The 12583-nt window shown below is 29.8% G+C and overlaps 1 protein-coding gene across 1 annotated transcript; it reads left to right on the top strand.

Annotated features, from left to right (window-relative positions):
- Positions 1-2712: 2712 nt before the first annotated feature.
- Positions 2713-9652, top strand: LOC107437566 (uncharacterized). Its single transcript, XM_016049625.4, has 3 exons — positions 2713-2825; positions 5023-5585; positions 8509-9652. The coding sequence occupies exons 2-3, from the start codon at positions 5032-5034 to the stop codon at positions 8708-8710; spliced, it is 756 nt and encodes a 251-aa protein (XP_015905111.1). The 5' UTR covers positions 2713-2825; positions 5023-5031; the 3' UTR covers positions 8711-9652.
- The last annotated feature ends 2931 nt before the right edge of the window (positions 9653-12583 follow it).

The following is a 12583-nucleotide window of genomic DNA, read 5'->3' on the forward strand; positions in this document are numbered from 1 at the left end:
ATATATATATATATATATATATATATATATATATATATAACTTATTTTAAGCATTAGAGTTAACAGTAACTAAATGATAAATAGATAAATTTTTATTATCGAATATATCAGCAAAAAAAAACAGTAGTCTTTTTTCGATGCATTAAGACATTAGTCTTTTTTGTTACATTAAGACAGTGGTCGGCAAAGTGCGGCTCCGGAGCCGCATGTGGCTCTTTGGCTCCTTAAGTGCGGCTCTGGCACAAATATCCACGGAAGGCGCAATAATATTTCCATTAAAAAAACTTAGTAAGAAAAAAATTACATCTTATTTTGATAAATTAAAATTCTTCTATACATAAATCGAGAACATATATAATTTTTTGTTTAAGTTAAAAGATAGATAGGTAATTAGAATTTTATATTGTTGTAAAAATACGTAACGAACATCGAGTTTAATTTTATTAATTTTCGTAAACGTAAACGCAAACCATGTACAAGCTACCGGCTTAAATTGTTCGTATGTTTTCGGCGTACTCCGGTGTGATACAAAGGTACCACAAGCATGCCCGCATACTTTTTCTAAAGTAGTGGGGGTACAAATTGGCTTAAAATTAAAAACAACATACAAACCTGACTTACTCAAACTTTCCAAGGAGATGCAAGCACATTGTTCGCATTAATAAATATTTATTAAGTATGATATTTAGTTTTATTTAGTGTACTACTTATTTAATGTAATAAAAGTTTACTAAACAAGCAGATTTGGCTCCTAACTTTTTTAAAAATTGCTGTAATGTTCATATTTGGCTCTTAAGTTTCCCGACCGCTGCATTAAGACATTAGTCTATAAGACAAAAGACATTAGTCTTTTTACGTTAGACATTAGTCAAACACTAATTGTCGTGTTACACTGAAATTCCTGTTCTAATTACGGTAAAAAGTACAGGTATTCAGAGAGCCGTTACCTTTTACCGTAAAATCCATTTTTACCCGAACGTGTTTCGAAACAAAAAACTGATGAACCGTACTTTTTTACAGTAATAATTACTGTTAAATCGCTGAATAACTCCATCTAAATAAATATTACAGTAAAAATTACTGTAGAATATTTTGCGGTAAAAATGGATTTTATGGATTAAGCAACTTAAGTACCAGTAATACCATAATTATATAGGATATTTTTTACCGGGTACTAATTATAAAACTTATTTATAAAGATAAGTAATAAGGAATCAGAAAATGTAATGAATTAAATATTAATAGGCAACTAAGCATAAGCGGATAAACTAAGTCCCTTTTTGAATTTGTAATTATGCTAGAATATTACACAAAAATGATGAATGCATTAAGAAAAGATTACTCAAAATTTAATAAGGCAGAATTTTGCTTCGTTTTCATCTGAAATGTTTTGTAAAGTATTTTTTCTTCATAAATTTAATAAACACATTACAAATTTAAGTTTATATATGTCTTAAAAGTAGAGAAAATTTGAATACCTGTAATATTATTAATTGAAAAAATAATTTTTAGTTCAGCCATCAGAAATATTATTTTTTAAAAAACAATTAACATGAACAAATTGGTCCCATTGATGTCTTATATTAATGTTTTATATATTAATATTTCCTATTTGACAATAACTCTGAGGATAAATAATACCTATGGTGATATTATCCTAGTTGATAGTTAATGACAATAAATATCTAAACAATAGCTATTTAATCGTGTATTTTTTGAGATTTAATTGTATTTCTCATTTGCAGAAGTTTCATTATTGTATGAAATGTTACTGATGTTTCTATTGTAATTTATGTTATAGGTGTCGGTAAAACCGTATAGAAACATTTCATTGCAAAAATGTTCGGCTTTCTGTAGAATACCGATTCTTTCTATAGAATGCTGAAAATTTGCCGGTAAAGTAGGAAACGATTTAACTTTTTCCATTCTATAGAATGGCAAATAAGAAACCTACAAAGTATGAAATACATTAGACATTCTATAAAATGCAAAGGTATTCTAGAGAATACCTGTGTTTTATACATAGCGGGATTGTGGGTAATATCCAAAATAATCGACCTAAAAATAACATTAATATTTTTGAAATGATGGCTTTTTTTCATGCTTTATTTAAAAAAGCATTTTTCATTCTATTGAATTTTAAATAGGAAAAATTCAAAAATAAAAAGCTGAGCTCAAAAGTTTGTCGAAATGTTCTAGTAATACATATTTTATTTATAATCGTTTGCAGTAATAACAAATTTATTTATATCGTCTGTAATTGAATATTTTCCTTACGGAAATAAATAACTCTACTCTAAATATGAATACCAAAAACGTGTAAAGCAGATTGATTTAATTATTTCTACTGACCGTTATATCAATGGAGCATCAAAGAAAAACAATAGAGAATGTTCATAAACATCTTCCAGTTATCTCACTATTGCGGTGATTCAGTCATTTATTTCTTCAAGTCAAAGTTGCGATCAAAAACAATCGCAAATTGGACACAGATTGCAATCTGTGTCCACAAGCCGAACGAGTGGAAATTTTTTTTAATAAAAACTGTGTTACTCTTAAAAAATTTGATTGTATCATCAATCTAAAGAGGGTGTAGTATAAACGGCACGCAAATAGATTCTTATAGAAGAATATCTTAATAAAAAAGAACATGCACCATTTCCGCCCACAACAAAAGTCTGTTTAAAGATTTACAACGAATTCCATGCTTGACCTCTCCCCAAGGAAGGGCGCTTCCGCAGAAGTGGTTTACTGAACTCTTAGAACCCCGTATATAAAAACATGAGAAATGAAATAGAACGTCAGATCATAACTACAGATTCAAGGTAAGATTCCATATCATAATTCCTACTAAAACGTTTTCGTTCGGAAATATTCTACTTGAAGTTATATTTCTCGTACGTTAGAGGAAAAATTCCGAATTCTTATGTTGTATACAAAATCTTTATTTCAAAATCACCTCTTTTTCTAGCTATCATGGCGTAAAATATTATTTTAGACAGAGAGTACTTTGTATTTATCAGAAATGATATTTTAAGGCGAAAAAAATAAAGATTTATTTAAGCAAACTATTTTGAAAATTTGACACATTTGTGAAATCGTTTTCTGATTTTAAGCTTTTAACTGTCTTTTAACTATGTCTAAAACCATAAAATAGTGTAAAAACTGACGCACACTTATGGTGAAGTAATAATAATTATACTTAGCTACAAGTTGAACTTCGTACAAGAGAGTACTTTGTATTTATTGGAAATGATATTATAAAGCGAAAAAAATAAAGATTTATTTTAGCAAACTATTTTGAAAATTTTACACATTTGCGAAATCGTTTTCTGAGTTTAAGCTCTTAACTGTCTTTTAACTAAACTACGATGTTCAAAAACACATTATAGTTCATTTCTGACAATAATCGTTTGAAATTAATATAAAATATCAGCACTTATTTGTTAAAGGAAAAATAAAAGCTTACTTTATCTGCATTCTATTTATTTGCATAGTACTTTACATGTATACTATTTGCATAAGTAATATCTTTGTTGTAAAGCAAGGATAATATTGAACAGTTTAATATTGTAATTATATTATATTATAGTTTAGTTTAAAAAAACATTATCATGACATATTTTATCGACTTATTTTCTTTTTATTATTTTCTTCTAAATTTTAGCCGAACTTTTAAACTGGATTTGTTTGCATTTAGAAAAAATGGAAACTTGTTTTATAATTATTTAGATTTTACATTTATTTCTTAAAGCTTAATTGTAAATATGCAAATATTTTTAAAACAAATCTTTATACTTTTAGAACACCTGTATACATAATAAATAAAGTAAATGATAGATAAAATTTAGTTGACATTTTTTTAATTTTCATTTACTTACCTTAAATTACTAGTCTCACTATCTTATCACCTTGCTTTAAATACGTTAACAAAATTTAAATTTAAAAATACTTTTAAAGTAATTATTTTCCAGCCAAGTATCTGTTTGTACGGTTAAAGTTCACGAAAATTCAACTTAAATTTAATTTTTGAAAATTCTTCTCTAAAATAATTCAGCCTTTAAAATGTGTCGGAGGTAATAAAATTGAGAAACGAGATTTAAAAAAGGAATATTATGAAATTGGGATTATAAAGATTAGATGAATTATTGTTTTGAAAGATTATTGTTAATTAAACTTCATAAATGTTTTATTTTGTTGTAATGAAATTTGAAGGCAGATTGTCATTTGCTTTTGTACGTGTCAATAAAATATTAGATTAAGTCTTAGGAAACAGTTAATATAATAACAGTTAATAAAATATAATCTGAAATAAAGAAAAACAAAGTATTCTCGAAAATATGACGGTAGAGTTTTAAACTTGCTTAATAAAGTAAGTTTAAAACTCTAACGTCATATTTTAAAGAAACTTTGTTTCTCTTTATTTCAGATTATATTTTAAGTAAATCATTTATGATAAAGAAATAAATTAGAAAATTATGAGAGTTTAAAAAATATTTAGAATTGAGTTAATTTGTTGACAATTTTTCCATAAATTATATAGGTTGTTCTGTAGCAGTTAAAATGTAGCTCTTGAATCTTTCCAAAACCAAAACCAATTAATTTTATTACAATAAATTAAGCTGCTTCAGATCTCTAATTAATAATTAAGTGAGGGAGAAACAAAACCCGTTATTGACGTCTGTTGAATTTTTAGTGAGGAAAACGGAATGAAAAATTTCAAGTTTAATTGCCTGGCGAAACTTGAATGTGCTTCTAAACTTTGCTTTTAACCTTCTATTTCTTTCGACAATCAACCAAATCTGGCTTTCCTCTGTCGTGATTCCTTAAATATCGATACTGTTTTTGTTTCTCCCTGCCTAACTATTACTTTATGACCACCGATGTGCATATTTTTGCTCTTTTCCCCAAGTATTTAAAAAATATATGTTAAATTTTTCGTTCTGTATCACCATGTATATTACATGAAAATATCTTTTATTAGCCCTAGAAACTATGTATTGATAGTTCTTTTTCCCTTAGCTATTCAATATGTCAATTCTAAAATTTTTGATGATGGCACTGGTCTTGGTAATCGGTCAAAATCTAGTGAACTGTGGTTTTTCCGATCCTCTTGACAATCCTGCCAATGTTGATCACGTGATTACCTCTTTGAAAGTCCCCAAAATAAAAGACAACACAACCACAGCAGCAGCAGCAAACCTTGAGCGACAGGCCTTCTTCCCCATGTCAACTTTCGCGACTCTGGGATCTATGGGAGGATTACGAACCATCATGATGGGCGGCATGCTGTATGGACTTTCTCTGATACCCGCCGTAATGATGGCTATGGGTGGGAACGGCTTGAGTGGCATCATGTCATCACTAAAGCTAAGGAGAGACACAAGTTCTGCCAAGCTGCCATTGCTGTCCGAATCACAAACGAGAAGGCTTCTTCAGATGTTGCATTCAGCTTTCAGGCAATGGAATGTTGCAGATGATTTATGCAAGCAACTCTTCGTTTGTCAGATGTACAGACAAGTGTCCCAAAATGGAGTCAGTCCTGATTTGGAGCTTTTCAAGGAAGCTTTACTGCACATGTTGGAGTAAGTTCTTAGACATCTTTTTTAATTGTTAGTTGTCACATTACACTGCTAGAATTCACAATATCGTTAAAATTTGCTACAACCAATTTCTAAGTGGCCAAATTGAACCCTCTATTACCAAACTTTTTTAATTTTTTCTTACGGTACTTTCGTTCAACTTGAACTGAAATACGATATAATTTTGCCCCTTATCAGGATAACTGCAAATTTGCTGCAAATTACGATTTTAAATAACATTTCTAAAATTTGAATATCATTTATAGAATTATAAAATTTACTATGAAAAATGAAAATAAATTATTTTTTGGCTAAAAATGAGAAAAATGGCATATACATGCTTATAATTTTTCAAAAGAATGTATGCCACGGATTGTATTTATTTTTCCTGCTTCTTTCAAAAATCTAAATTTAAAATATCTTCCCGAATCTTTTAAAATTACTTTCTAAACTTGCACACATAATATTTTAAAATAGCCGCCTAAATTTTAAACTTGCTGCAAAATTTTAAATTCCTATTTTAAAAAAAATATTCTTTAAATCTCGAAAAATGCGACCTTGTATAGAAAATTTTTGATACATGAAACAAAAACTACGAAGAAACGCATATTTAATAAAAATATAAATGTTTATAGGAGATTTTAAATCAAATATGAATAAGTGAATCATAAAATTAGATATTATTTAAGTAACTAACATTGTTATTAGACATTCTTCTTAATTTCACTTTTTAATCGACTGCTTATTTCTCTATTGCAACGGTTTCTAAATTTTTTCGACTATGGAACCCTTAGAGATCGACCTTTTTTTGGCAACCTTAAGTGATCGACCCTTTAATGAATAAATTTCATTAGCAATTGTGAACATATTTATTGATGGAAGACTATTAATTATTTTGAAAACATTTAGTGAATGAATGAAGAATGAAATTTTTTCATCGATATTAATCTTAAAATTGGGTTTTAGGTCGGAATTCCCAGTTCTAGGGAAGCATCTTGTTTTAATTTAATCTTAATGCACTGAAAATGAGGGCGCTGAAATACATTTTCCGTTGAAAAAGAACGAAAAAAGCGAAAATAAGTATTGATAGAAAAATATATGGTTAACATTATGAAATTTGGTTATTTCATTCGTAGCGACATACTAATGCAATTTATCCATAAATGCATATCATTTTCATAATTCATTCATTATATTATTATTGGTAAAAAACGTTGTTTTGAATTTTCTTTCTTCACAAGCATTTTAATTGGAATAATTTCATAAAAATGATGGAAATATAAAATATTTAATGAATTATTAATTGGATATAAATATAATTGCAAGTTTGTAAATAACTAGTTGAAGTAAGTACTAATCTTGGTATGCCAGAGACCCTTCCGCGGAACCCTAGGGTTCCGTGGAATACCATTTAGTAAGCCCTGCTCTATTACATTGACAAAAACTCGATTTGAATAATCGAATCAACAGTTCGTTTATTTATTTATTTATTTAAGTGGGCAACCATATAAATTCTCAGTTATAGAGCTGAATACGGCTTAATCAGTGCATGAACTCCAATAATTAAGAGCGTTAATTAAGAACATGTATGAAAAATTATTTTCTTCGGGTATAAATAATAAATTAGCAATTGGATACTTGCAAGTGACATCATCGTAGGTAAATAGTGCCATTTGTCGATTTAGAAGCCAATCAGGTTCGGCACACATGCGCTGCCTGCAGCTATCCAATTAAATATGATTCAAATCACATGGTTTGGTATAATCACTTTACTTTTCCTGGAGTTGCAAGTCGCCTATTGGATGAACGGAGAAAGTTTATTTTTGTGTTTCGAAAATACGTTTGGGTTAATTTTCCAGAAATCAATGTTGATTTAACAAGTGTTTCCGTTAACTCGGACAGCATTAAGATTGGGAAGGGAAAAAAAACAGTGATTGACATCTTTCTGGAGTATGATGAATTTTACTCATTGTGGTTAGTAATTTTGGATATAGTTTACTATATTTTTTTTCTTTACTTTTTTGTAATCTGACAAAAATATATTTGGATCCATTCAACTTAATTTCGTAGCTTAAATTACGCAAAAAAAACAGATTTTTTTTTGCCTTCACAAATCTAAAAACAGAAAAAGGTGTAATGCTAAATTACCCTTCTGAAAATTCTGATTGCAGAATTATATTACCATATAAAATTCTTAGAAATTTCGGAATAACATCCGTTATCTTTTATTCTAATCAGGCTTATTCTATTGGGCTTATTTTAGTCTTTTTTATTTTTAATGTGATTTTTCATATTTTACAATTTGATGTTTTACCTGACCTTACTTTTATATGTTTTTACCTGTATTTTTGACACTTTTATTGTAGGTTGATTTTATCCACTTTGATGTTTTAAGCACTTTTAATCTTTATTCTGTTTTATTTTTATTTTACTTTTTCGATTTTGGGATTTTTCCTATGTGTTTTAATCTTTTTAATTTAGTACTTTTACTTTTCTGTAGTTTGGTACTGTTTAGTCACGTGCAAACGGGTGAAACCCTTATCCGCAAACTCCTTCGGGGGTAGGTCGATTACTATTGGTCTTATTCTAATCAGGCATCAACTACGGTATTTTACATGTTTCGAAAGATAAAGCACCGATACGTAAATATCCTTGATAAATTCATTCGTGAAAATTAAAAAAAGATGAGAAAAGGCTTATTTATCATTCTCCCCTCCTTTTGACGCGTGAGTTTGATGGCGAATGAAAAGATCCTTAAAAGAAGCGGGGTTGACAGATCAGGTACTGAACATGGCATTTTTTTAATTATAAAAATATGTGGCAACTATAATACACAGAAATAGTAAAAATTCAAAAGCATGCATTAAAGTTATCTAAAACACAATAACATCGTTTGGTGTAAAATATAATTATTTACTTTTTGTAGGAAAGGCGGCCACAAGAGGGCAGGAAGAGCAGCAGAACAACTATTGAATGAATACAATCATTACTTCGTTGCAGCTAAACTAGGAATGGATCAAGACAATTGTGAAGAACACTACCAAAAATGCAACCTGAGTCTCTACCCTAAAGGGGATGGGTTCAAAAAAGTCGAAAAGAAAACAAAAGCAAAATCAACAACGCTTTAATGCTGAACATTCTTACATGAGTCCTTGAACTCATGACTTCCGACAATTTCGTTTCTTTTGGTTCGACTGTTATGGCTATAATTTGAAGTTCAATCATACTATTGTTTACTTTGCCTACATGTTTTTCAAAGTTGGTTATTTTTTTTATTTATTTTGTTTATTTATTTTTTTTAGATACCAAAAACATATTAGGCACTTTTCATATTATTCTCTAGTCATTGTAAAGTCCTGTTTCCACCTGATGATAAAAACAGATATTTTCATATATCTTGATAAATTATTCTTTCTTACTTTGATAAATTATCTTTTCTAGTAAGGATCTATGAAATATTTAATTTTTTTCTTCTTCGAAGGAACGAATTAAGAACTGTCGTTTGCTTATTCTGATGCCTTTCTAAGTTTAGTCCTTTAATTATTCGTGATATATTAGATCAATTCTTTATTCCTGTTAACGAATATCTTGTCTTATCAGATATTTTCTTACTTCGATATACAAAAGTTTTCTGAAAGAATAATTTTGACTTCTTAGTGTAAGGAATGAAATTTTTACTATTCTAAGGTAAAATTAAGACTAGTAGAGAATTTTTTTATCGGCCACCCCTCTTCCAATGGTTTTGTGATGTAAACGTCAACAGCTTATTCTCTTTAAGCTTTAGAATTAGAATCTTCAAAGTGAATAATTTTCTCTTTGGAATTGAAATTGTCAAAGTGAAAAGTCAGTCCGTTTTGGTTTGTTTAATTTAAGAAAAATTCAAACCTCTAGGTAATAAAGTTTATTTGCAAGGAAGGGTGAGTGTGTTAAAGACGGGGTATTGGAAAAGTAGTTGCCTATGAACTTTCGGGTATAAAAAGAAATATATTGTTTTTGATTTCGCCTATTTATTATTCATTTATATATTTCTTTTTGTAAGCTGGTATTCTAAAATAAAATAACTTTCTAATTATGTGTTTGTGTATTATTATATATGCATCGTATCAGTTTTGTGTGTTATTGCAATTACAATTAGGTAAATCAAACAACAAAAGAGACAATTATCGAAACTAAACAAAGTAGACAATTATTGCAAAATGCTACACCAAATGATAGGAGAGAATTAACGTAAACTTCCTGAGCCAAATGTCAAGGGATAAAATTATCGCAAAATTCTAAACGAAATAACAAAGGAAGCAATTATCCAAAATTTCCTAAATACAACGAAAAGGAAACAATTATCAACAAAATCCTAAATCAAACAATAAAGAAGAGAATTATCAATAACTATAACCTAAACCAAACGACAATGAAGACAATTGTAGTGTATCTACCACTACAAAATTACAATTACAATTCACTAGTATATAAGGCATGTTAATTAGATTCTATGCTGGGGTATCTTTTCATAGATGAAGGTTGATATTGTCGATAAAAGCTCACCCCCGCATTGGTGACCCGGACGTGATGTGAACATGCTTACCTCGACAGAAACGCCCACTACGATTTGAACACGCCTACTTCGTTGGAAGTTCCACATTGAACGGTTGACTTGCTACATGTGACTGCCACATTATCCACCTCCTCGTGCTACTCAGTCTCGATCACACACAACGTAGGTAAGTCGACTGCTAACGGCAACACAGGAGCGACAAGACCGTAGAATTAATACACATCTAGCATTCAGCACTCAAAAGTACGGAGATCTTAATATAGCTCTCCCGGCTTCGCACAAAAAAAAAACAGCAATGACTCAACTAGTGGTATACAGTGGTCTCCATCGAATTCTATCACAGATATAATTCTGGTGAGGGAGTATTGTACGGTATCTACCACTACAAAATTACAATTCACTAGTATATAAACCATGTTAACTCGATTCTATGATGGAGTACCACCGGGTCATTGAGGAAGGTTGACATTGTCTATAACTACTATCCCCAAAACAATTCACAGCAAGTTCTAAATCTAAACAAAGAAAAAGTAGCAATTATCAACGAATTGAGTGGAAAAAAATACCCTTCCCCCGAAAAAATCGTTTATTCAGTGGAAAATATCGCATTTATTGTTCAGTCTTTCAATTCTGGACTCTGGAACTTGGCTAGTTTGCCTTCAGTTGTTAAATTATTCAGGTATAATCTAATTTATTTCATTACTATTAAAAATTTTAATGTGAGTAAAATAAACTAGATTTAAAAGAAAATACATTAGTGTTATACTTTTGAAGTTTATTTGATAGTTGATATTTTTAAATTTTAATTTTAAATAGGTGATCTTCAATTTGAAATTGAAATGAAGGACTTAGGTATATAGTAATAAGCTACTTAAAAAAATCGCAATTATAGTTCAAACAGTGCATTAGAAATGCTTCCAGATAGATTCTTCACAAGTTTCAAAGATTTCCACTATATAGGGGCTACAATTGATTCGTTTGAGCCATGCATAACGAGAAAAACGGCCGGAATACTAGCAAAGACATGACAAAGTTATTTTTCTGCCTAATAACGGTCAGCCTGATGTCGCGAAAATCGTAAAAAATTATTTGGAAACGCTCAAGTGGGATATTTTACCGCACCTGCTGTATTCGCTGGACATTGCTCCTTCAGATTACTGGTTGTTCCGACGGATGCAGCATGATTTGGCAGGCCACCAATTCACTTCTTTTGCGCAGAAATCGAAAATTGGTTCCTATTGCCTGAGAGGTGGGAAAAGGTAGTAGCCAGCGATGGACAATACTTTGATTAATCTGTTTATTCATCTTGTTCTGAAATAAATGCATTTTTGATCACAAAAAGAAAACGGACCGAACTAATTTGTACACCCAATACCTCAAATTGAATGATATTGCCACCACGTTTTGAGACATACAAGTAAGGAATGATGTCAATATAAAGCTTATTAAACTTATATTTCGAGATATTTTGGTACTTTATAAAGCCTGTCTGGAAAACTGTCCATACAAATTCAAAATACTGCTTATGTATCAATAACCTGAAGATTCGCTACAGCAATTCCGTTTTTATAAATGGGAAATATTTTCTTTATCCCCATTTCTATATCTTTGATCTGGATAAAATAGTGGAAATCGATAAAAAAAAAGGGAGCAATATTTCTTACTTCATGTCCTCTTAAATTACTGTATTAAGAAATAAATGTCTGGAGGGATTGGGACAAACTAACCTTAACTGAAACTATTGTGGGAAAGGTAATTTGATTTTTTGCTTATAGCAAAGAGATAAAATAGGAATTTCTAAAGTAAACAAAAATTGATACTGATTTTAGGGAATGCTGCGTATACTTATTTTGATTTATAATGTCTATTTCCAGAAAAGGTATTCGGTTATTTCAAAACAAATTTTCAGTTACCCGATTTTTAAATTAATACTGAATCAATATTACACTTTAATATTAATTATTAGTTATTAATTACCAAGTTATTAATTACCAAGTTATTAATTGCTAGTTTTTAATCATAATTAATTATTACTGACACATTAAATTTGTTTCCCTAAATAGTCCAAATCCGATTATTGATAAAAATAAAAACATCCTGGTCTTTAGAACAGTGGTCAAAGATTTTTTTCTCTCCACTGACGCGTCAAAATTTAAGTTGTTTGGAAGCAAGGAAAGGCTGTCCGTTCATCGTTTAGTTTGGTGAATGTATGACAAATCAGTGTTTGCTACCAACTGTGAAGCATTGTGAAGGTTCACGGATATTTATGGTTTGGGGATGATTTGCCAGTGGCAAAGTTGGAGCTTGTAAGAATAGAGGGAATTATGGATAAAAAATATCATCACAGAATATTGCAGCGTTACGCTATCCCTCGTGGTAAGAGAATAGTTGGTCAATGACTTGTCTTTAAAGATCCGAAAGATTAATCAAAATTGTGAAGAAACTACGT

Source organism: Parasteatoda tepidariorum, chromosome 9 (assembly GCF_982258835.1).
Source record: "Parasteatoda tepidariorum strain Cologne lab strain chromosome 9, Ptep-v5.0, whole genome shotgun sequence".
Classification (NCBI taxonomy): Eukaryota; Metazoa; Arthropoda; class Arachnida; order Araneae; family Theridiidae; genus Parasteatoda; species Parasteatoda tepidariorum.